The 26,997-nt window shown below is 41.0% G+C and overlaps 1 protein-coding gene across 1 annotated transcript; it reads right to left on the bottom strand.

The window, feature by feature from the left end:
* Nucleotides 1-288: 288 nt before the first annotated feature.
* On the bottom strand, nt 289-3,554 carry LOC119320791. Its single transcript, XM_037594736.1, has 3 exons — nt 2,399-3,554; nt 1,685-1,780; nt 289-507 (listed from the first exon to the last, which is right to left on the bottom strand). Exons 1-2 carry the CDS (start codon nt 3,552-3,554, stop codon nt 1,728-1,730), a joined length of 1,209 nt encoding a protein of 402 aa, XP_037450633.1. The 3' UTR covers nt 289-507; nt 1,685-1,727.
* Between the last annotated feature and the right edge of the window lie 23,443 nt (nt 3,555-26,997).

Below are 26,997 nucleotides of genomic sequence, written 5' to 3' on the forward strand. Positions count from 1 at the left end.
GAAATCTGTGAATCTCAAGAGTAAAGACTCTTATCAAAATGCGCATAGGCAACTGAGATTTGCCTATCCCGGTCAGGATCACAATAACCAAGCGTGAGGCATCATATTTCTGAATATGCGAGGCTAACCTTTTTTTCACCGGAATGATCATAAAGAACTCATGAAATACTTACTTGAGACGATACCCAGTCCATCAGCCAGCACGTATAAAAGAAAAGGGAAATGAAATGATACCAGGCAAGTAGTTGCAGTTCGAAATTCAACATTCATTAGCCAGTACCAGATAAAAGTTTGACATAATAATAGATGCGGAGATGCAAACTACGCACTTAAATCCCTACAAGTCCACTACTCAGTTCACCAGCGTGCCCCAAGTAGAACCAAGAGAATCAATTTCCATGTGAAGCACACCAAAAGGACACCCAACAAGCCATTTCTGCATCTCGGTCAAACGGAACGGAAGAACCTATGCCCCCAACAAGCCATCTCTGCACCTCTTCGTAATACCTGTGGAGCAATAATCAATGTCACTGTTCAAACAAGTTTGTACTATTCCTTATGTCTCAGAACTTCTGTATGATTCAAACAATAAACATTCCATCACCAGAAGCTCCAAAGTTAAATCATAAGCTACTTGGAAAAAACCAACAGAACAGTTAATTCCAAGTGGCACAACTTCAAGTTCTTCTTTTTTTACCGGAAGCCTTCAGCTTCTATTGTTGACACATTCTAATCCTTTGGCTACACCAGAAGCTAAGATTTAGTTGTTCAAATACCTCCATTAGGCTTAGTTCCGTTAGTCCCTTCGCCAAAGGGACTAACCAAGTAACCATGGTATTATTTGTTTCCTTATTTATCAAGTTGTAGCTGACTACACTAGCCCTTTAATGGTATTGGATTAAAACCTCAATGAATGTGGACTCTTTGATCAATGATCATACAATTGACGGTCCGTACCTCTAGAACATATCAACATTTAAAAAAGAGGGAGATTTACATATGTGAGTTCGAGTGACAAACAAAGATAAGGTGATAAAATATTTGAGCAAACCGCCAACAAGGCTAAGGTTGTACAAAAATTGCAACGATCACTACATTTTACAACAACACCAAATCCGCAGCGATATGAAATGGCAATTTATATAGGCCCGAGTTAACAAACGAAGTTCGAAGCCAAATGCTCAGGTATTGTTGGGTATCAATCAAAGATTAAAATCGTGGGCAAAGGAAAATAGCGGAAGGAAAGTTTGCCACGATCGTTAAGGAAGAAACAGCGTGATCTCCAGCGATTGCGGCGCGATCTCCCGCGATTCTGGGAAGGAAGTAAATCACGGGGCAGATTTCACGCGGAGATAGCGGCGCGATAGCGGTCTTTTCACCCGCGATTTTAAACTATGGTATCAATTACTACTTGTGTAGAGGGGACAAGATACAAATAGCACCTGGACTTCATAGATTCCTAGCAGCAAAAACACCAAATGCAATGTTGCGACCAATAAAAGCAAATACTCTCTCTGAGCCATATTAATTGCCGCTCGCACGGATGTATCTAGCACTGAAATGCATCTGGACACATCCGTTTGAGCGACAACTACTATGTACTGGAAGGAGTAGAAAATACCAACGAAGCAAATGAAAGGGGAAATATTCCATTCTACTACTACTTAAATATAAGCTTACTTACTCAGCTAATATATCACAGTAGCATATCCATCTGACCAATCATCTTACGTATTATGCAAAAGTTCAGCTCCATCATGTCCACCACCAATGCTCGGGCCTACAAGTGGGCATTCTAACCATTATGTATCTCAGCTCGAGAAACATCTGCACTGCAGCTATGCACTGATTCTACCATTCATATGAGATAAAATAGATACAACCCGCAAAAAAAAAAGATAAAATAGATACGATAGGGCATGGATGAGATATTTGGATCAAATCACATAGGTAATTACTCATCATGAACAGATAAACAAAACCCCGTCTACTATCATATAAGGAAAAATATTCTCAAAACAGTATATACTCACTAGTGTCATAGAAATGAAGAATACACACTCAAACTATTAGCTGATCGGCAGGGAGAAGTTACCCCAAATTATGATTCAGCTCACTCCATGCTATATCGGGTAAAATAAAATATACCCACTAAAAGATGTCTTATCAAATCATAACCATCACATAAAATGCCACCACATAAACATCCAGAAAGAGCATACTAGAATAGTATTGATATATGTTGAAAAGATCATCAAGTAGCAAAAGAAACAATTTATATGGCACTACTTTAAATTGTTTAGCTCAACACAAAAGGATGTGAGCGCCATTCAATCAACCAATTCTAAGTAATATCCTGGTTTTTTCACACACAAAATGTACATGCACATACTATTACCTGCAGCATAGACACTTTCAAATGGATAATAGATGTCGGATTTGAAAAGTTCCTTGAACTCCAGTGACTCAAGCTGAAGAGTGAAGAAGCCAGCAGGTGTCCGTATGAACAGCACATTATTGTACTCAGCAAACCCTCGTATCATTAGGGGTGGCCCTCTCTTCTTCTTCTTTGGATTCATGGGAAGTAGCTTATCTAGTTCAATAGTTCTTCCCAGCACCCACGAAGCAACACCATTGGAATCAGTCTCCATCTTCCATAATTGGGCACTGAAATTTGATAGAAAGAGAATACCAAGGCCACCACCTTCTGCCCGCATAACCTGGAATCGGCTAATACAATTATTGGCAATATCCGTGGGCACAGGTATCACAGCTAAAATCTGCGTCTCCAAATCAAACTCAAGGATACCATCTAACATGCTAGTTTCTGCCGATGTATCGGTGAGCAACCAATAAATGGAATGCCCAACTAGCACACCGATGGTAAACCATATTCCAATCATGGTGGGATGTTCGTCCATAGAACTCGAAGGCATTGGTGGAAGCGGTGTGGCCATGAGATTTCCCCATATGCCAGTCTCCGATGAGTAGACGCGGGCAATTGCCCGTGTATGATGTTGGTTTGTCTCTGTGTCTACCAAGACAACGTGGAAGTGTTGGATGTCTCCGGCAGCGCGAAACACCGCCCCGCTGGTCGGGGTCTCCTCCCCATCCAACCCCGGGGGAATGGGTAGGCGGTGTTTGTCGCCGTTGAAGGGGTCCCGCACCAGGACCAGCTTCTCCGACTCCGATTCGTGGAAGATGAGTTGGAGGCCATGGCGCCATCCCAAGGGTCTGAAGCAGCCGTAGCCGTCGTCGTCGGTGTGCTCGTAGGAGAAGTGACCTTCCGGGACACGATTGGGCGGATCCATTGTAGGTTCGAAGTGCGAGCCCTCGAAGAAACCGAGGAGGGGAGGGTTGCGGCGGTGGTGGAGGCGGAAGCGGCGGGAGAAGCTGGGGTCGGAGACGAGGCCGAGCCAGCGCTTGGCGACGAGGGAGGCGCGAGGGAGGGAGGACGGATCTGGGGGGAGTCGGAGGAGGATCTCAGAGAGCAGGTTGTCGTCCTCCAGCGGCGGCACCGGCGGCGGCGAGCGTGGGCGGCGGCGGCTACTCATCTCGCCTAGGTTACACTCGCTCACGGGGAAAGGGGAGTCGAAGCAGCAGCCCACGATGTGGACTGACACTGAAGAGAAGCGCTGTAGAGAGTCTCGCAGCCAGTGAGTTTGGAGCCCAAAACTCCTTTCCGGAGAGGTGAAAGCCCATCACATACAACCACCGTAAGCAGTGTCACCTCAAAAAAAAAAAAAACCAGCGTAAGCAGTTTTTTCCCCTTTATAGTACTTTTCTTTTCGTTTTTCTGAAGCTAAGGAAAATGTATAGTGACAAGCTAGACCCGGGGCACCATATACTTTCTTTGCGGGGAAACTCTTGTATTGCTCAAAAATCAAGGATTGCGGTCATGGTGACAGAGTTTCTACGTCATCCAGTTCAAATCCTAGCCATACTGCAGTACGTTCTTTTTTCTTTTGAAACACCCAGCAAATTGTTGGTTTTGATTGATGATTAGGAAGAAGCGACTGAAGATAACATGATGGTGACCCTAAGATCAAGGATGAAAAAGGAAGGAACTCAACATAAAGAAAACTATAGCCCTATTGGCTGCTAGAGAAAACAATCTCTCACGGTGGTTCCCCTAAAAGGGAACTCGATGCATTTTGCTCCAACAAGGCTTCATAGCACCACTGCTCGTCTGATTGCGGTGACAATCTCGTGCGCGGACGCGATCTTGCTCCAATGCTCCCTAAAAGTGCACTTATTCCTTTCCCGACAAATCTCCCATAAGGCAGTATTGTTTTGGACTCTTACCATTGGTAGAAATATAATGACTAATACTGGCTATGCCTAATCACTAGCAGAAAAAGGGCTTTTAGTCCCGGTTCATAAGGGCCTTTAGTCCCGGTTCTGGACTAAAGGGTCGTTATTAAAGCCTCCTCCTTTAGTCCCAGTTCTTACACGAACCGGGACTAAAGGCTCTCCACGTGGCCGCTGCCTGGAGGTCCACCTTTAGCCCTGGTTGGTAACACCAACCGGTACTAAAGAAATTTTATGATTTTTTTTTTAAATTGAACTTTTTTTGGAATATTTTTTTATTTTCAAATTTCTGAATTATTTTAACCTTTCATCTCTACTCAATTTAACCTCTAATCACCCCTCATCATCTAACTTCCCGGACGGTCACCCATCCTCTCACTACTCCAACCTGAGCACGCTTAACTTCCGGGTTCTATTCTCCCTCGTTTTCAAGTCTGCACTTGTTGTTTTCCTAACAATAGTAAGATGTCAATTCTATTAACCTCAAGAATTTAGCTTGAGCAAAAGTCACACATTTCACTGTTTGAGTTTGAAACTATTGGTCTAAAAAATAACACTAATATTTAGTAACACTAATATTTCTTGAATAATTAGTTTGACCATTGTTTGTCCATAGTTTGACCAGATTTGACCAAAATTCAAAAAACTAAAATAATTATTGAGTAACACTAATATTCTTGAATAATTATTTAGCAACACTAATACTTCTTGAACAAAAATTTTAAAAAAAAACTGAAATTTGATGAATTTTTTTGCCTCCAGATCTTAAAAGCCCCGTAACTTTTTTCTGTTAGGTTTTTGAGGATTTTGAAAATGTTTAACGGGGTTCCCCCCGTTAAATTTGGATGTAACTTTTCGAGTAGATGATTTTTCATATAAAAACTTTTTCATCCGAGTTAGTATGCAAAAGTTATGCCCATTTTACTAAATTCTAGAGAGATTTTGCAAATAAAGTCGAAATTCATATTTGTAAATTTTCCCAACAACTAGACCACATATCACATGGGAAACTTATTTTCTTTTATTTTTTTGACATTTTCATCATTTTCTTTTATTTTTTTTAAAACCGAAAAGGCGATCCACAGGGGGGGAGGGGGGAGGGGGAGGGGGTAGAGTTTGAAAATGGGACCTTTAGTACCGGTTCGTGCCATGAACCGGTACTAATGCCTCAAACCCCATTAGTACCGGTTGGTGGCTCGAACGGGGACTAAAGGTTAGACCTTTAGTACCGGTTGGTGCCACCAACCGGTACTAATGGGCATCGCACCCTTTAGTCCCGGTTCGTGGCACTAACTAGGACTAAAAGGTCCAGACGAACCGGGACAAATGACCCATGTGGCCCGGCCGGCCCCTTGGGCTCACGAACCGGGACTAATGCCCCCATTAGTACCGGTTCTGGATTGAACCGGGACTAATGGGCTGACCTGGCCTAGACCATTGCCCCCTTTTCTACTAGTGAATATGAGCAATACAAGTAGTTCAGTATGTCATATGATATGGACCGGAGGCACCGTAAACCTGAACGGCCACACCATCAAAGTCTGACACGTGAAAGAAGAAAACTCAAATGAACTTCTACCAACGTCATCATCGCCACCCATCGCATCGCTGTCCAGTGACTCTAACTTCATGATAGAGTGAGATGGACGATAATCTTCATTCTAATGCACGCAGGTCAAGCCGTGCTACAAATATTCCAATTTGGGCGATGAGCTTCACAAGATAGGTGTGTAAAGCTTTTGTCTTATTTATTTAGACGATGAGCTTCACAAGATAGGAGTATTGTGAAACGGAGTGATGCCCCGTTCGAAAGTGATCCTTCTTCCCGAAGTGACCAGCTTCTCGCGGGAGCTTGGCAAGCTGGCTTCTCGCGGGAGCTGGGCGAGCGTTCGTCCGGACGAGCAGCTCCTCAGCGGAGAAAACGATTCGAGCGTCGGTCAGAGAGCTCGCTTGCAAGAGAAAACGGTTCAAGCGTCACTTCGGGAGGGCAATCAGGTGTAATTTCCTGCAACTCCTGCTTCTCTTTTTTTGAAGCTGCTCCCGCAAATTGCACTAGAGGCTGCTCGTTCTCCAGAATCCAGCTTCCAGGAGCTGAACCGTTCGACGGGCTTCTCGTCGGCTTCTCGGGAAGCTGGAAGTGGGAGGAGATGCGAACGGGGCCTGAGCATCCATGCATGAATGATTCACATATATAGTGATGATATGGTGGAAAATAGTACATCTCAAGGCATCTCTAACCGAACTATTAGAATTTAACTCCTCAAACCCCAATTCCTTGAATTTGAGGAATTAAAGAAAACTCAAACATAACCGAACTCTCAACCTTAACTCCTCAAATGAACTAGACCCCACATGTAAGGCTCTTTTCATCTTCTTCTTCCTCCAAGCGGTTGACGACGACTTCTCAACACTAGATGATGTACATGAGGTAGCTAGGACCTAGGATAGATGCTCCACAAAAGTAATTTGATAGAGGATCACCATGTGCGGCGTAAGCGTGCGATGAAGTAGTCGAGAAAGTAGGAAAAATTCATCCTCCACAGACTATGGCTTGGGCGCTTCTTATTCCGACATGGATGCATTTGAGCAAAAGAGAGAGGAGGTCGTGCGAGAAAGAGGGAATCCTTTGAGAGAACGTGTTTTAGTTGTTTAAATTTTAGAGGAGAAATCGGCGGACACTTCTTCTAAACAATTTGAGCAGCTAAAACTAGTTTAGAGATCGGCTAGGTGCAACTTAACTCATCAAAAGGGAATATTTTTTGAGGAGGTAAGTCCTTTCAGGAGTTCGTATAGTTAATGTGATAAATTAGGGTTATTATGCTCTTCATGAGAGTCTAAAAAATCTTCGTACACATAGGAGGCAAATGCTGAACTTGAGATATTACATTTCTCTTCTATTGTTTTTTTTTTGCGCTCCAATCAGAGAGTTTTATTCAATGAACGAACTCCTAGCATCATCAGCTAACAAGCTGGTAAGCAGGAAAGAGGGTCTCAAACCAGTCCAACTTTTGGTAACCGTCAGAGTGCATGCATGTTTTGCACAAAGATGGGCCGGTACATTGGTTGGTCGGTTTACATGTTGAATATCAAAAGAAGAAAAAAGGAAGCTAGCTCTCTAATTTCTACTAATACTGGTGCCACCATAGACAGACTATAGTGACGAGTTTTCCAGAGATTAACAATCTCGAAGCAATCTATTTCCATGATCACATGTGAGAATCCATGCAGGTTTGCAAAGATCACCCCATCTTGTAGTGCCATAGTCTCACCAATAAACGGATCAGATACCCCCAAGTGGGGTTTACTACACGCGCCATGTAAAGCAGTGCTAGACACTACAAGAAATATGTCAACTTGCGACCATCACTATTGGTCGTTGTATGGTCATTGTTTTTCATTTGCGACCTTCTTGTGACCAAAAATAGATGGTCAAAAGCTGGCCGTCGTAAACTGAAATTAACAACCTCCTCTGTGATATGTAAAAGGTTGTCGGTTCTACGACCAAATTTTTTGTCACTGGCAGCCTCCCCAGGCCACGTAGGATCCAGCGTGGCAAGCTGGCGTGGATAAGAATCAGCCCGGTCCAATTCGGTGTTTTACATCGGCCGAGCCCATTAATTCAACCTTTTTAATATTTATTTTTCCTGATAATTTTCACTAGCTACATGGGCTTGGGCCATTCATTCGGCCTTTTTTGCTTTCTCAGATGCAGCCTTTCCACATTCTATATAATTTCGGTTTTCGGGTTTTCTTTGTTTCTTTGTTACATTCAATTTTTAGATTATTGTAGTCAACTGGGTGCACATTGTTAGATTCTTCTAGGCACTAGGTCCCAAACATCAGGTTCTAATTTTTCACAACTTGAAACTCAATGATATACCAAACAGAGAACACATTTAAAATATATTCAAATAACATCCAAATCACCGATATACCAATCAAGTTTATTACATTCCACCAATCACAATATAATCATACAATATTATACCAATCACAATATAGCACTCTATAGATAAAACGCTCAACAAGTACAGGCACATCTCCAACACCTTAGCGCCTTCAACATGCAAAACATCACATCCAACCACATATTAACGATCAAATCAAGTCATCCCTTGACAACAATAAAAACGGTGCTCATGTATGAACGAAAATAAAAAAAAACTTTGAGGCAATAGCATGTGCTACAAAAATCTTAACAAATACATAGATATCCACACGGAGCACATCCTACATGCACCAAGCATCAGACATATGTTCAAGAAGATAAGTAATTTGAGATGGAAACAAGTACATCTAACAATCTAACATGTGTAGTAGCACCAGAAAAAGAGCAAGACATGGAAGAATTTACAAGAACATCACCGTGGGAGTCCAATTACATGTACATGAGGTAGTGCTGCTAGTGTATATAGAACCAATCAAGTTGTTGGTGTAGGAGCAGAGCATGAGTCCAACAAAGAATGCTATAGGAGCATAAAAGAGGGAGCTAGGGGTAGGAGATGGAGCCAGCTCACCGAAGAACTTGTGGTAGCCGCCGTACACAGCCGCCATAATGACGGTCACCTCATTGATCGTGTCCCTCAAGTTCTCTAACTCCAGGTTGTTCCATTGCAGGTCGGTATTTGCTAAACCGTATGTGTACATGCATCAGGGCATACATAAAATATTCAAGTCAATATTCTCAGCTAACTGTGATGTAATGAAAATAATTACTTAAGGACTTGGGATAAAAATTGATTTTAGACATCAAAATTTGCACCGCTCATTTCAAACATGTTTTTATAAACTGGAGGTAAATTAACAGTAAGGATATTAGTTACAAGCTAGGTGTGTAACTGTTGTCAACACCACCACCACCAGAGACACGCAAGATAAGCATCAGCACCACCATGATCTTGATATTAGCCACCCCATATTACCAGAGCATCACAGGAGCACATATATAAAGCAAGTACACATGGGCAGCGACTGACAGACCCTAGAACCACATGAATTTATCACCAGAGAGCTCCAGTAGGAGTTGATGCTTGGTTACAACATCTAGCAGCAACTAGTACAGCCCCACATCCAACCCAAATCATGGCCAAGGCCATGCAGGAGCTACATTAGAGAAGAAAGAACGGGGAGGAGCTCACTAGAGGGAGGTTGTAGCCGTCGCAGAGGCTCAGTCATGCCATATGCATGGTTGTTGCGGATGGTGACTCCAGGACAGTAGAGTAACAGCAACGATTCAGACTTGTTCCTCCATGAGCATGAGCTGCTGCGAATGGAGCTCCTCCTCCTCCTAGGCTTGTTGGCCCATCCTGCTCGTCCCCAATCAATGTGCTGTCCCTGTAGTTGTGGAATAGGAGCGCATCAGGAAACCAAGGAAGAGAAGATCAAATCATTTTTTATATACACCCATCTAAATACAACCCACTAAATACACCCATCTAAATACGTCCTATGGTTATGTTTATAATCAGATCAGATATTGAATGAAACAAAAATACACCCCACTAATGAAGCCGCAATAATTGTCTTGGATGTATCCATCACAGCAATAAACAAGCACCATATTTCACCAAATCGCTATTCTATAAACAATTTTCTCTGGACCAACTATTCAAACCACCCATCTAAACAATACTGCATCTGTCATCACTCAAGTCAATAATACTCATTGACAGGTCCACCATCCCGTACAAGGATAAGATACAGAATTGGTGCATCATTTCAGGCGGCGCAAGCAAACTAAACAAAATAGCTTAAACCCTAGATAAATATTATGGCCGGTTGGAGGAAAGCATAAACGGCAGAAGTTCAGACAATACATGTATGACACATCCATGCATGACACAAACAACATATACAGTTCATCTCCTGATCTACAACTATTTAACGGGAGACTTTTCTGGTCTGGCGAAATGTCGTACTTCAGCTTCCTTCTCTGTTCTTCCTTATTTTCCCTTCCTAATCCTTCCCCCAATCCTTGATCTCCTCCGTCCCAACTTGCTTTCTCTCTCCCAATCCATTAGATCTGTGGCAGGTCTCAGCTGGATGCATTCTCTGCCTTCTCCAGTGGCGATCCCCCTATTTCTATCTCGCTTCTCTAGTGGATCTCAATCCCCTTCTTTCCCGTTCCCTTTCTCCTGGTCAGATCCTTCTCCCTCTTCCTTGCTCTTTATCCTAACCCATTCCGCTGTTGTCAGTGACCTCCTGCCAGGATCCACCGTGCAATCCTCTGTCCAAGATTTTGATGTGTTTCAATTTGACCTTCTTTTCTAATTTGGTGGTGCTTTATCTTTGCAGATAGCAAACCTAATCCAGGAAGGATAGTAAAAACTCAAGACTATCTTGATGGAGAAGGCAACTAAGTGGAGATGCACTGAAAATGGAGCTCTCATCTACACTTCTCCAAGGGGAAACGGTAGTATTCCATTTGATCCTGGTGCTGTAACTGTTATGCCTTTTGGTAAGCATAAAGGTCGCACAGTTGTTGGTACTTGTTCTGGTCATGGTTCTACGAATGCTATGAATTTTATTAGCTGGAACTGCAGAGGGGTGGGTACGAACTTATGCAGTAATAAAATGCAATTCCTGGCCAATTTGATGTCATCAACGAAAGATAAGATTGTTTTCACATCAGAAACTCTCTTGTCCAAGATCAATTCCGATGATCTTGTCAATCGTTTTTCTATCTGTGATAGTTTTGTTGTTCCTGCGGAAGGCCGAGCTTGAGGCCTTTGGGTCATGTGGGCATATGACATCAACCTAGAAATCGCCTTTTCTAGTCAACATTTAGTGTTAGGATCGGTTGTCAATATCAGTACCAATTTTAGTTTCTCTTTAGTGTGTGTCTGTGGCGATCCGCATCATCATAAGACTAAGGAAATATGGAAGTTGATTGAAAATTTTGTGGCTTCTTTCCCAGGAAAACCTGTCTACTGCATGGGTGATTTCAATGATATTCTTAATGCCTTAGAGAAGGATAGCCCGATTGTTTCGAACCAGCATCGTATGGACACTTTTCTTAATCATGTAAAGGGGTGTGGTTTAATAGACATGGGCTATAATGGTCCTGCCTTTAATTGGTGCAATAAGCGTTTTACTTCCATTCCTACTTATGAAAGGCTTGATCGATGTTTTGCCAATCCTGAATGGTGCAAAGAATTTCCTAATACTTCCGTGTACAACTTACCTATTATGTATAGTGATCATGCTCCTATCCTTACTATTTCCATGCCTGTTACAGTAAAAACCAAGAGAACGTTCAAATTTGAGAACTGGTGGCTTCTTGAAGAGGATTATCATGACACTGCCAAATCTAATCGGGGTAGTACTAATGAAAAACCTTTCCATGTTAGAACTGGTTTACTTGCAGGTTCTCTTAAGAAATGGAGTAGGAGCAAGCGACCACTCAAGCAGCATCTGGACGTAATACAGGAAGAAATTGGACAGCTACAATCTATGCCCATTCACCTTCAGGACCACAATCTGGAAGCAAGTCTATTAGAGCAGTATGATCAAACAATGACTAAGATTAGAGAATACTACAGGCAAAGAGCAAAGAAACATTGGGCTACTAAAGGAGATAGGAATACAAATTTCTTTCATAACTCTGCTCAAAAGAAGGAGGAAGAACATGTTCAGTACGATTATAGATCATAATAACAATGTATTTCAAAATCCGGAAGAAATTGCATCCTGTTTTATCAACTATTTTTCCGACTTATTTACCTCTAGTAGACCTAACTTGGATATTCTTCCTCCTTTCAGTAACAATATTGATGACATGGCCGATTGTCCTCCTTTACCAGATAAAGAAGAAATATTTCAGGTTCTAAAGGGTATGAAAAGAAATGCTTCTCCAGGGCCTGATGGTCTCAATGTAGCTTTCTATATTTCAGCATGGAGATGGATTGGTGATGACGTGACCAAACTAGTACAAGATTTCTACATCAAAGGTAAGCTTCATCCTCAGCTCAATAAAACATATATTACATTGATTCCTAAAAAAGATAATGCTAAAAGGCCTCAAGAATTTAGACCTATTAGCCTTTGTAATGTAGTGTATAAGGTTATAACAAAAACCTTGGCTAATAGACTGAAAGATATTCTCCCTGATTATATTCATGAATCTCAGCAAGCTTTTATTCAGGGTAGGAAAATTGCTAACAATATTCTTGCGGCCCAGGAGATCACTCACTCTTTCCAATTAGCTTCTTGGAAACATAAAGCTTTCATGCTAAAAATTGATCTTTCTAAGGCTTTTGATAGGATAGAGTGGAGCTTCATCAGAAGAGCTCTGCTACGAAAAGGGCTGCATAGTCATTTCATCAATTTAATTTTAGAATGTATATCTTCTGCTACTTTTTCAGTTAACATAAATGGGCAGCCTTTCGGTAGCTTTAAGGGATCCCGAGGCATCCGACAAGGATGTCCTCTATCGTCGTATCTTTTTATACTTGTTGTCAATGAGTTGTCGCTTTCTTTGCAGGAAGCCTTAGACACTAATCATCTTAGCGGTATTCAACTGGGACCCAACTGTCCTTCTATTCACTCTTTAATGTTTGCAGATGATTTGATTGTTTGTGGCAGGGCAGACAATGAAGATGCGGATACTATTGCTCACATCATCAACCAATTTTGCGAAGCTTCAGGTCAAACTCCCAACTGGAACAAATCAGCAATCTTATTTAGTAGGAATACAGACAGTGCCCTTAGAAGTTATATAAAAATATATTTCCTGCTCCGGATATGGATCTTAATACTATTCATCTTGGACATCCTCTTATTATTCTGGGTAGGAATAGGACAGCTGCTTATAGCTTTATTATCAATAAGTTAAAAGCCAAACTTAACATCTCCAAGGCCAATAGGCTCTCTCATGCAGGAAGGCTTACTCTTATCAAATCGGTCTTTGCTTCCTTGCTGGTTTACTATATGTCTAATATCCTCTTAAGCAAGTCCATCATAAAAAAAACTCACTTCCACTGTTAGGAAATTTTGGTGGACGGGAATTCAAAAGGATGATAAGGCAAAGCCTATTTGCTTCAGAGCTTGGGATGATATCTGCAGACCTATGCATAAAGGAGGACTGGGTATTAGGAATTTAGCTATCATGAACAAATCCCTAGTTACTAATATGGCTTGGAATATCATTAGTAATCCATCGTCTTTAATTTCTAAGGTTCTTAAAGCCAAATATTTTCATAATTCCACCATATGGAAACCTAATCTTTATTATCCCAAATCTGCGTATTGGACCTCCTTTATGAAAGTTCTTCCTGATATTATTAATTCTTGTAATATACAAATTGCTAAAGGAAACACTTCCATCTGGAACAATCCTTGGTGCAAAGGATGGGAAAAAATTATGATCATGTCAAGCCCAACCTAAATGGTCCTTGTCCAAACATCATTAGTGATCTTTGGAAACCTAATTCTAAAGTTTGGGATGAAGATAAGCTCAGTGCCTATTTTGATGATACTTTTCAAAATGATGTTTTAAATACTCCTGTCATAAATGCTGAGCTTGATGATACCTTGTCCTGGATTCACACTCCAAATGCAAAATGTACTACTAAAAGTGCTTACAAAGTTTTTATGCAGGATATCCAGGATAATACAACGATCCAAAGACCTCTTGTGACCAACCAGGAGATAGCTATTCTTTACTAGGTTTGGAAAAATAAAACTTTGGCTCCTAGAGTTAAAACTTTTGCTTGGAGGCTTATTAGAAGAGCTATTGCTTCAGGGTTAAGAGTCTCTAGATTTTCAAAACATATAAAGAAAGAATGTTGTAGTTGTGGCGAGGTTGAATCTGATACACATCTATTCTTTTTATGCAATTTCTCTAGATCGGTTTGGTTCAAATTGGGTTTTAAGTCGGATATGGTGGATCATAGCTTATATCCTTCGGATGTCATCAACTTCATTTTGTCTAGCCATCACCCAGATTTAAGCTCAGAGATCATCTTTACTACTTTATGGAATATTTGGAAAGCCAGAAGTGATCTTCTATTTAATTAATAAGAAAAATTGGAGTCCAATGCAGGTTATATACGCTACCAAATCAATGCTTAATGGAGATGCACTGGAGGATGAGTTGGAAAATAAGAGGATTGCTAATATGGAGGCCAATAGCAATGCTACTGGCAGGGAGCTGGATTTTCATCACGCAAGTTTCTTAGCATATATTGATGCTGCATACAATCCTATTGTTAGCCAAGATAATGCCTCTTTTGGAGTATTTCTAAGGGACGAATCAAGGAATCATTCCATATTTATTCAAGTTGTTGCTAGAGATGTTTGTTCCGTTCTGCAAGCTGAAGCACTTGGGCTTCTTTTGGCGGCTGAATCTGTCAAATATTTGAATTGGAGCCCTGTCTATTTCTTATCTGATTGCAGGATTTTAGTGAAGGCGGTGAAAGCAAAGGATCTGATTCGAAATCCAGGACACTGGAACTTACGACCTACTCTTGCTGATTTCTTCAATCTGGTTTCTGGTCTTGCTTGTTACAGGATTGAGCACATTCCAAGGATCAACAATCTGATGGCTCATAATCTTGTAAAAAAGGCTTACTTTTCTAAATCTCCTTCTAGTTATAGCTTTCTTTGCGGTAAAGGGGCAAGATGTAACTACAAAATGGCTCTTGAGGCCATTTCTTTTCCTAGAGGGAACTTGATCTCTGTACATTGCCTTGGATGCTAATAATAAAGTCTGGAACCCTCTTTTGAGGGTTGTTGTTTGTCAAAAAAAATCTTCTGATCCACATTACAATCCAAGGCAAAGTACTAGTAAATAAAATAATACGTACTATGGTGACCACCGAGCTAGCTGATTACCACACTGATTACGACAGGAACAGAAACGAAATGGCACTAGTAAATAAGATAGGAACGGAAGGGTACGGTGTTGATTTTGATCACCAGGAGAAGAGAAGACCCGAATCAAGGTGCCTTCTTGGCTGGGCGAGAGCGAGAGGCAGCCTAACAAATGGGACGAAATATATGACCGAATATATGATTGATAATGTGCTTTCTACGGTGGGCTGGCTGAATTGATCGATGGATGGATGTTTGCCACGTCACTGATCCATGCCACAACAGATTCCACCAATCATAATTCAGCTTGTGTAATTTTGTTTTTTATTTTTTTATTTTGTACCCTCTTATTCTGGGTAAACATTCAACATATTACCCTCTTATAGTTTTTGAAATGACCCAATATTTTGCACAAATGTGTATCTTGGGACGACAAACGATGTTGATTTGAGGGGTTTTCATTTTCTTTGCACAAAAAATCATTTTCCAAATTTTGGAGTGCCAATAATCGGGTTTTTTGTGAACGACCTACCATATATTTGCTGCAAAATTGGACCAAAACATTTTTTAAATATTAGGCCATATTTAATGCAGAATTGACCAAATGGTTTGGTGTCAAGAGATTCGAGCCACCTCTCGTGAAAAAGACAAATTTCAGCCGATTTAGTAGGAAGCGGGTCAAATTTGAACTGCAGCTGCCTCATAGTCTGCTCATGATTTTTCCAAAAATCATTTCTAGGCACAAAAGTATCTATTTCATTAGAGAAACACCAAAAGTTTTCCAATATTCAACCACTAGCTAGGAACGGTCATGCCCGCGGTTCTGACCATATTTCGAAACGGGCATGAAAAATTCAAAAACAAATCCAAAATTTGGAAAACCTTCGCATTTTGTCATTATATGTGAAAAGATACCAAAAAAATAATAAAATTGTATACGACAATTATTTTAGAAAAGTGTTCTTAGAAATTAGTTATCATGTGTGAAGATTCATGGCTTTCAATCCAAATGATCAATTTCATGGCCACAATCATGGAATAGTTTTTTCAAATGATCTCATATTTGCAAAAGGGTGCATCTTGGAATGACAAACAATGTTGCCTAAGGAAGTTTTTATTTTCTTTGGACGAAAAAATCATTTTCTATTTTTCGAATGCCCAAAATTAGTTTTTTTGTGAAGGACCTACCATATATTTGTTGCAAAATTGGACCAAATCAATTTTATAAAATACTAGGCCATATTTAATGCACAATTGACCAAATGTTTGGGTGTCAAAAGTTTTGATCCATCTCTGCTGAAAAAGACAAATTTCCGCTGATTTAGTTGGAAACGGGTCAAATTTGAATTGCAGCTGCCTCATAGTTTAATCTTTATTTTTTCCAAAAATAATTTTTTGGTACATAAGTATCTATTTAATCACAGAAACACCAAAAGTTTTCCAAGATCCAACCATTATCTAGGAACGGTCATTCCCGCCGTTTCGAAGGCATTTTGAAACGGGCATAAAAAATTCAAAAAAATAAAAAATTGGAAAACCTTCGCATTGTGTCATTATATATGACCAAGTCACCAGGAAAAATAATAAACTTGTAATACGACAATTGTTTTCAAAAAGTGCTCTCAGAAATGAGCTATCATGTGTGAAGATTCCAGGTTTTCAAGCGAGATGATCAATTTTATGGCCACATTCATGGCATAGTTTGTTGAGATGATCTCATATTGTGCACAAGGGTGCATATTGGATTGTCAAACAATGTTGCCTAAGGAAGTTTTCATTTTCTTTGGACGAAAAATCATTTTCCATTTTCTGAGTGCCCAAAATGAGGTTTTTTGTGAAGAACCTACCAAATAATTGTTGCAAAATTGGACCAAATAATTTTTCTAAAATACTAGACCATATTTAATGCACAATTGACCAAATGGTTGGGTGTTAAAAGCTTTTATCCATGAAAAAGACAAATTTCCGCCGATTCAGCTGGAAGCGGGTCATATTTGAACTGCAGCTGCTTCATAGTTTGGTATTTATTTTTTCCAAAAATCATTTATAGGTACAAAAGCGTCTATTTCATTAGGGAAACACCAAAAGTTTTCCAAGATTCAATCACTAGCTAGAAACAATCATGTCCGCCGTTTTGACCGCATTTTGAGACGAGCATGAACAATTCAAAAAAATCAAAAAATTGGGAAACGTTCGCATTGTGTCATTGTATGTGTCCAAGTTCCTAGGAAAAATAATAAACTTATAATACAGCAATTCTTTTAAAAAAGTGTTCGGAGAAACGAGCTATCACGTGTGGAAATCGATGGCTTTCAAGCCAAATGATCAATCTTATGGCCACATTCATGGCATAGTTTGTTCAAATGATCGCATATTGTGCACAAGGGTGCATATTGGAATGGCAAACAATGTTGCCTAAGAAAGTTTTCATTTTCTTTGGAAGAAAAAATCATTTTCCATTTTCGAGCGCCCAAAATGAGTTTTTTTGTGAAGAACCTACCAAATAATTGTTGCAAAATTGTACCAAATTATTCTAAAATACTAGGCCATATTTAATGCACAATTGAACAAATGATTGGGTGTCAAAAGCTTTTATCCACCTCTGATGAAAAAGACAAATTTCCGCCGATTTAGTAGGAAGCGGGTCAAATTTGAACTGCAGCTGCCTCATAGTTTGCTATTTATTTTTCCCAAAAATCATTTTTACGTACAAAAGTATTTATTTAATCAGAGAAACACCAAAACTTTTCCAAGATTCAACCACTAGCTAGGAACGGTCATGCTCGCTGTTTTGACCGTATTTTGAAACGGGCATGAAAAATTCAAAAATAATCAAAAAATGGGGAAACCTTCGCATTGTGTCATTATATGTGGCCACGTTCTCAGGAAAAATAATAAATTTGTAGTATGGAAACTATTTAAAAAAATGATCTCAAAGACGAGCTATCATTTTTTGGAGATCAATGGCTTTCAAGCCAAATGATTAACCTCTCAGAGACGAGCTAACATTCATGGCATAGTTTGTTCAAATGATCGCATATTGTGCACAAGGGTGCATATTGCAATGGCAAACAATGTTGCCTAAGGAAGTTTTCATTTTCTTTGGACGAAAAAATCATTTTCCATTTTTCGAGCGCCCCAAATGAGTTTTTTGGTGAAGAACCTACAAAATAATTGTTGCAAAATTGGACCAAATCAAATTTCTAAAATACTAGGCCATATTTAATGTACAATTGACAAAATGGTTGGGTGTAAAAAGTTTTTGATCCACCTCTCGCGAAAAAGACAAATTTTGCCATATTCATTTTCTATTTTTCGAGTTCCCAAAATGGTTTTTTTGTAAAGAACCTAATAAATATTTGTTGTGTAAAAATTTCTCCATTTTTCAAGAATATTATACCACATTTTATGAACAAATTTGTGTACACTAGAAACATTTTTTATAGATATTAAATAGTTTTTAGTTACATCATTAACATTTTTAATAAATATTTTGATGTTTAATACTTTGAACACATGTCTACATTTTTTAAGACACATTGTACATATTGTTTATATATGTTTAACTTTTTTCAAATACATGATTAACATATTTTCATATATTTCTAACAAAAAAACATCTTTTCATACATATGTTTTGATGTCTATATTTTTTTACACATTGTACATTTTTGTATACATATAAAACATTGTTGATATTGGTTAGAAAAATTTAAATACATGATTAACATTTTTAGAAAAATTTAAATACATGATTAACATTGTTGATATTTGTATTTTCCCATTTTCGTTGGGCCAAATATATGTTTTTTTTAGTAATATGAGGGCATCCCACATTTCTTCCTGGATGGGCCAAGGCCTACATGGCACATAGATTTTTTTTTAAAAATGGAGGTGGCCTCGTTCCACCGAGGCCCAAGTCCACCATGAGCGACACCTTAAGTACCAATGCATCCACGTTCACAACGTCATGACCATTTATATTAGTCGTAATCAGGTAGAAATAAGGTCGTGAATTACTCTTGTCTGCTTTATGACCATTTGGTGTAAGCCAATTTCAGGGTTTGAGCCCTTCCAAGCGAAATGGCCATGGATTTACGACCAATTCAGCTGGGGTCACCAAGAGAAGGTCACAAGTTGACATATTTCTTATAGTGAGACCGCTCCACTCCTCCTGCACCAACCTTGTCTGAATCCATACTCAAAGCCACGTCCATATTGATCTTAACAACCCCTACGTCCGGCGGTATCCAGCCATGTCCAGGAAGAATAGAAGCATGAGGCTGGGTTATATCAAGCAGTGCCAAGTCCTCCCTGATACGCTTGACCGAAGTGAATGGGTCGAGCTGATCGTCCTCATGGGTAACCCTGTTTCTTGAATGCCATATGGACCACATAAGGGAGATCATCACAGCTCTCTCATTGTCAAAGAATTGCCCATCACATAAAATATCCTGAGACCATGTATTTGGGTGCAAGCGGGGTCTGCAAATGCCGAACAATGCATGTGCTTGTTCCCAAAACAATTTGGCATGAGAGCAATGCACTAGGGCGTGCATCAGATCATCATCCATCGCAAGGCATATACTGAATCTACTCATGACTTTGATATGACGACACCGAAGGGTGCACTCATCTGGTAGGATAACACGGACGACTCGCCACCAGAATACACGCACCTTCGGCAAAACTTTGAGCTTCCATAGTAGCTTCCACATCTGTTCGTCGGTCTGTGAAGTATTGGTGGTCGTCCCTTCCTCTAGAGCAGCACGCTCTTTGTGAGTCATGATATGTCTCCAATGTATCTACTTTTCCAAACACTTTTGCCCTTGTTTTGGACTCTACCTTGCATGATTTGAATGAAACTAACCCAGACCGACACTGTTTTCAGCAGAACTACCATGGTGTTACTTTTGTGCAAAAACAAAAGTTCTCGGAATGACCTGAAAATCCACGGAGATTACTATTGGAAAATATAAAAAATACTGCCGAAAGAATCAAGGCCAGGGGACCCACACCCTGTCCACGAGGGTGGGGAGCGCGCCCCCTCCCCCTGGGCACGCCCCCTGCCTCGTGCGCCCCCTGGATGTCGACTGACCTCAACTCCAACTCCATATATTCTCTTTCGCGGAGAAAAAAATCAGAGAGAAAGTTTCATCGCGTTTTACGATACGGAGCCACCGCCAAGCCCTAATCTCTCTCGGGTGGGCTGATCTGGAGTGCGTTCGGGGCTCCGGAGAGGGGGATTCGTCGTCGTCGTCATCAACCATCCTCCATCACAAATTTCATGATGCTCACCGCCGTGCGTGAGTAATTCCATCGTAGGCTTGCTGGACGGTGATGGGTTGGATGAGATTTACCATGTAATCAAGTTAGTTTTGTTAAGGGTTTGATCCCTAGTATCCACTATGTTCTAAGATTGATGTTGCTATGCTTAATGCTTGTCACTAGGGCCCAAGTGCCATGATTTCAGACCTGAACCTATTGTGTTTTCATGAATATATGTGAGTTCTTGATCCTATCTTGCAAGTCTATAGTCACCTATTATGTGTTATGATCCGACAACTCCAAAGTGACAATAATCAGGATACTTCTCGATGATGACCGTAGTTTGAGGAGTTCTTTTATTCACTAAGTGCTAATGCTTTGGTCCGGTTCTCTATTAAAAGGAGGCCTTAATATCCCTTAGTTTCCACTAGGACCCCGCTCCCACGGGAGAGTAGGACAAAAGATGTCATGCAAGTTCTTTTCCATAAGCACGTATGACTATATTCGGAATACATGCCTACATTACATTGATGAACTAGAGCTAGTTCTGTGTCACCCTATGTTATAACTATTACATGAGGAATCACATCCGGCATAATTATCCATCACTGATCCAATGCCTACGAGCTTTTCACATATTGTGCTTCACTTATTTACTTTACTGTTACTACTGTTACAATTACTACAAAACTGCTACCGTTACTTTTATCACTGTTACCATTACTATCATACTACTTTGCTACTAAATACTTTGTTGCAGATACTAAGTTATCCAGGTGTGGTTGAATTGACAACTCAACTACTAATGCTTGAGAATATTCTTTGGCCCCCCTTGTGTCGAATCAATAAATTTGGGTTGAATACTCTACCCTCAAAAACTGTTGTGATCCCCTATACTTGTGGGTTATCAAGACTATTTTCTGGCGCCATTGCTAGGGAGCATAGCTCTGTTCTTTGAGTCACTTGGGATTTATATCTGCTGATCACTATGAGGAACTTGAAAGACGAAAGAACTACGATTTTTCCCTCAACTACGAGGGGAGGTAAGGAACTGCCATCTAGCTCTTCACTAGATTCTCATTCCGTTTGGAGTAAGCTTGCGACACCTAAACCTGCTACTACTATGAATTCTGATATGTCGCATGTTATTGATGATGCCACTTCTACTATGCATGATACTTATGATGAAACTACTTCTGTACTTGATACTACTTTGCCATTAGGTGAATTTCTTGATGAACAACTTGCTAGGGTTAGAGAGAATGAAATTATTGACGATGAAATTATTGAAGATAGTGATGATGAAGGTTCTCCCCCTAAGTATGAATTGCTTGTTGTTCCCGAGGGTTATGTTATGGATGAAGAAACTGCTAGAGATCTTCTTGCTTGCAATGATAGATCTGATATTAAGAAGTTACTAGCTAAACTTAAACAGAAATCTCTGAATGCTAGAATGAAATATGACCCCACTTTTGCTACTTCACCTATCTTTATTATTGATAAGGATTATGAATTCTCTATTGATCCTGAAATAATTACTTTGGTTGAATCTGATCCTTTTTATGGCTATGAATCTGAAATGGTTGTGGCACATCTTACTAAGTTAAATGATATAGCCACCCTGTTCACTAATGACGAGAAATCTCGCTATTATTATATCCTTAAGATATTTCCATTCTCATTAGAGGGTGATGCTAAAACTTGGTTTAATTCTCTTGATCCTGGTTATGTGCGTAGTCCCCAGGATATGATTTATTACTTCTCTGCTAAATATTTCCCTGCTCATAAGAAACAAGCTGCCTTGAGGGAAATGTATAATTTTGTGCAAATCGAAGAAGAGAGTCTCCCACAAGCTTGGGGGAGGCTTCTCCAATTACTTAATGCTTTGCCTAATCATTCTCTTGAGAAAAATGAAATACTTGATATCTTTTATAATGGACTAACTGATGCTTCCAAGGACCACTTGGATAGTTGTGCTGGTTGTGTTTTCAGGGAAAGAACAGTCGATCAAGCTGAATTGTTATTGAATAATATGTTGACTAATGAAAATAATTGGACTCTTCCTGAGCCAATTCCTGAGCCAATTGAGCCAACTCCTGAGCCTATTCCTAAACCAACTCCGAAGAAGAGGGATGTTCTATTTCTCAGTCCTGAAGATATGCAAGAGGCAAAGAAATCTATGAAAGAAAAAGGTATTAAAGCTGAAGATGTTAAGAATTTACCTCCTATTGAAGAAATATATGGTCTTAATATACCGCCCGTTGAAGAAACACATGGTCTCGATAACCCGACACAGGTAGTAAAGGTAAATTCTCTCTATAGATATGATAAAGTTGAAATCCCGTCTACTAAGTTTCCTAGCCAATGTTTAGATGAATTTGATGACTTTATGGCTAGACAAGAAAATTTCAATGCTTATGTTGGTAGAGAATTAAAGAGTAATGCTTACATGATTGTACGCTTGAGTGATTATATGGCTAGAGTTAAAGGTGAACTTAAACTCATTAGCAAGTGCGCTTCTATGGTTACCACTCAAGCAGAACAAGTACTTAAAGCTCAAAGAGATTTGCTCACGAATTGAATAATAAACATGATTTTGCTGTTAGAGTGGCTACTAGAACTGGTAGAATGACTCAGGAACCTTTGTATCCTGAAGGCCACCCTAAGAGAATCGAGCAAGATTCTCAGAGAAATAATGTAGATGCACCTAGTCTTTCTAAAAAGAAGAGAAAGAAAAATGATAGGACTTTGCATGCTTCTAGTGAACCTGTTGTAGACACACCTGAGAATCCCAATGATATTTCTATTTCTGATGCTAAAACACAATCTGGAGACGAACATCAACCTAGCGATAATGTTAATGATAATGTTCATGTTGATGCTCAACCTAGCAATAATAATGATATAGAGATTGAACCTGCTATTGATCTTGATAACCCACAATCAAAGAATCAATGTTATGATAAGAGAGATTTTGTTTCTAGGAAGCACGGTAAAGAAAGAGAACCATGGGTTCTGAAATCCATGCCTTTTCCTCCTAAACCATCCAAGAAAAAGGATGATGAAGATTTTGAGCGCTTTGCTGAAATGATTAGTCCTATCTTCTTACGTATGCGTTTAAGTGATATGCTTAAAGTAATCCTTATGCTTAATACATGAAGGATATTATTACAAATAAAAGAAAGATACCGGAAGCTGAAATTTCCAACATGCTTGCTAACTATACTTTTAAGGGTGGAATACCAAATAAACTTGGAGATCCAGGAGTACCAATGATGTCTACTACACAACCTTCTTCTTGTAGACGTTGTTGGGCCTGCAAGTGCAGAGGTTTGTAGGACAGTAGCAAATTTCCCTCAAGTGGATGACCTAAGGTGTCAGGACCCCGACTCAATGCCACATCGATCTAGCATGTAACACCTCATATCACTTTGCGGCCTCACGCACGGTATTCCCACGGGTGTCGCCTTACCTTTGCCCGGGACCGTTTGCGCCTTTTGGCACACGTATATGACAGTGTCGCTAGCATCCATATGATAAGGAGCCCGGGCTGACATGGCTAGTCGTAAACCCAAAGTGGCACAAACTTACAGGGACATGCATCCATGACCCAGCATTGAACGTGTCGGTCATCAGCGAATGAATCCAGGCTGTAGCACTGGGCTAGCAGGACTCCGGTGAACCGGGCTGTAGCGGGCTAACAGGACTCCGGTATTCATCGCGTGATATTTCCCCGAAGGGACAGACACGGGAACGAAGAGGGACACATGCCGGCCAGCCTAAGTGTTCCGGAGCAGTAGCAAGCTACCATGGCTCGGTGGAGACACTAGGAGACATTTCCCGGTAAGAGAGGCTACTAAAGATAAACAACTAGATAGTCAGATCCCACACATACCAAGCATTTCAATAACATACACACAATATGCCGGATATGTGCAAATACAACATGGCATCACAATATGACTCTACGATTCAAGTATTTATTCAATAGGCTCCGAGGAGCGAGATATTACAAACATGGGTCTCATGACCCAACAATCAGAGCATACAAGTCAAAACACAAGCGGAAGCTATCATGTCTAAGTACATACATCTATAAATGAAAAGGGCTGAGAAGCCTGACTATCTACCAGATCCTTCCTAGGGCACAAGATCGTAGCTGAGGTAACAAGCTAAACGTCGAAGTCCACGTGGAACTACTAGTGAGACTGAAGTCTCTCTGCAAAACATAAAATAGGCAAACGTGAGTACAAATGTACCCAGCAAGACTTACATCAGAACTAACTACATATGCATCATTATCAACAAAGGGGATGGTGGGGTTTAACTGCAGCAAGCCAGCTTTGACTCGGTGGCTATCCTGAACTACGACTGCAAGTACTCTTTTGAGGTGGCGCACACGAGTCCACATATTCACCATATCAATACACCACTATGGATCCGCTCCTGTCTCCCTATGAGAACGCCATTCATAGCACTCACGCTTATCTTGCGTATTTTAGGGTATCCACTTTCACTTGTCTATGAACTGATATAAGCAACCCAGAAGTCCTTTACCGCGGACACGGCTATTCGAATAGATGATATTAACCCTGCAGGGGTGTACTTCTTCATACATGTTTCCACCACTTAGCGTCTGCACACGACATGTGCTCGGCAGACTTCAAGCGAAAGCCGACGTGGGTGTAGACCACGACCTACCTAAACACTCAAGTCTCTAGTCCAGGTTTATCGCCTATTCGGGTTCCATCCATGAGGAGATCCGGCCGGAGTTTCGCTCACAGCCCCAAACGATGTGAACAGGGTTCCGTGACACCAAACGGGTGCCCGGTTTACCCGGCCACGTGCCTACCGCATCACAGCCCACCCCTACGGTCAGCGCTGTCCACGGCCTCCAGCATACTACAAACACCAGAAACTACTTGCAACTCCTGGACAGAGGACAAGGGTGATTAAGAAGTCGAGCGGGGTCATATTTCAGGGCCCAATGTATGGTAGTAGCTGAGTCATGGATCACAAACACAGAACTCAGTTCCTAAGGACGGCTTCAATGAGACAACCCACCATGTACTCCTACATGGCCTCTCACCGCTACCTTTACCAAATCGTGTTCACACACTTAGCTCTCAATGGTAGGACATGTTCACACACCTCTGATCCATTCCCGATGAATCAGACCTGACACAACTCTAAGCAGTAGCAGGCATGACAAACAAGCAAGAATGAATAGGCGCAACAGGGCTCAAACAACTCCTACTCATGCTAGTGGGTTTCATCTATTTACTGTGGCAATGACAGGTCATGCAAAGGATAAAGGGGTTCAACTACCGCAACAAGTAACAGATGAATCGTTGTTGTCCTAATGCAGTAAAAGAGAGCAGGAGTGAGAGAGTGGGTTTGTATCAGAATGAACAAGGGGGTTTTGCTTGCCTGGCACTTCTGAAGATAACATTGAGTCTTCATCAGTGTCAACGATCACAACGTCGGAACATCGTCTACCGGGAGGGAACAGATACCGGCAACAAAGAAGAAATACAATCAATGCAATGCACAATATGATGCATGCTCATGACATGGCAATATGAATGTGTTTTGAGCTAATGCAACTAGCAATAGATTAAATGAAGTTGGTTTGAATACAAGATTCAAATTCAAACTCCATATGTGATTATTCAAATGCCATTTAATTGATTTGTGCTAAACAGCAGCTATAAGTTGTTCTAACATGCATGAAAATGGTATAGATGGATAGATTGGATTTTTCTGATAATTTTTCATATATAAATTATTTCATTTGGAGTTACGGTTAATTTTCTATGATTTATTGAAGTTTTAGCTATTTCTGGAATTTCCTGATTATTAATAAAATAAGTTAAATTCCAGAAAAGGAATATTGCGTCAGCATGGCATCATGCTGACCTCAGCAGAGTCAACAGGGGCTGGTCCGGGTCAAACTGACCTGTGGGCCCTGCGTGTCAGTGTCTGGACTAACTAACCTAATTAAAATTAACCCTAACTAACTTGGTTAGCCGGGCAGGGCCCGCATGTCAGTGGGAGAGAGGGGAGAGTCAAACCGGGCAGTGGGGTCAACCCACGCCGGTCAAGGGTCAACGGTCGCCGGCGTTTAGCCGACGGCGAGCCCGACGCGGCGGCAAGAGTGGTTTTGGCCATTTCGGCAACCAAACGAGCCGCGGAGGGTGGCTATGGGTAGCTGGGAACATGCCGCAACTTCTGGTGGAGTCGGTTGGGGTCGGGGCGGCCGGAATCGGCGCTGGCGACGAGCTCAGCGGCGGCCGAAGCTCGGGTGCAATTGGGGATGGGGCTGCGGTGCGCAAACGAGCGCGGCGAGGTGCCTCGGAGGCTCTACGCGATGCGGGGAGCGCGTTGGGCGCATGCCCGGGACCAAATGGTCACCGGAGCATCACCGGCGACGAGTGCGGGCGGCGGCGCGTGCGGTTGGATTTGGTGCGGCAGCTACAGCGTGCGAGAGAGGGAGCGGAGAGGGAGAGCAGGAGCAGGAGCTCACGGCGATGACGACGGAACGCTCGGCGAGGTCGGGGATGGTCCGGGGCCGACGAATTTGACGGTGATGGCCAGCGGGTCCGA

Source organism: Triticum dicoccoides, chromosome 6B, assembly GCF_002162155.2.
Source record: "Triticum dicoccoides isolate Atlit2015 ecotype Zavitan chromosome 6B, WEW_v2.0, whole genome shotgun sequence".
NCBI classification, from domain to species: domain Eukaryota; kingdom Viridiplantae; phylum Streptophyta; class Magnoliopsida; order Poales; family Poaceae; genus Triticum; species Triticum dicoccoides.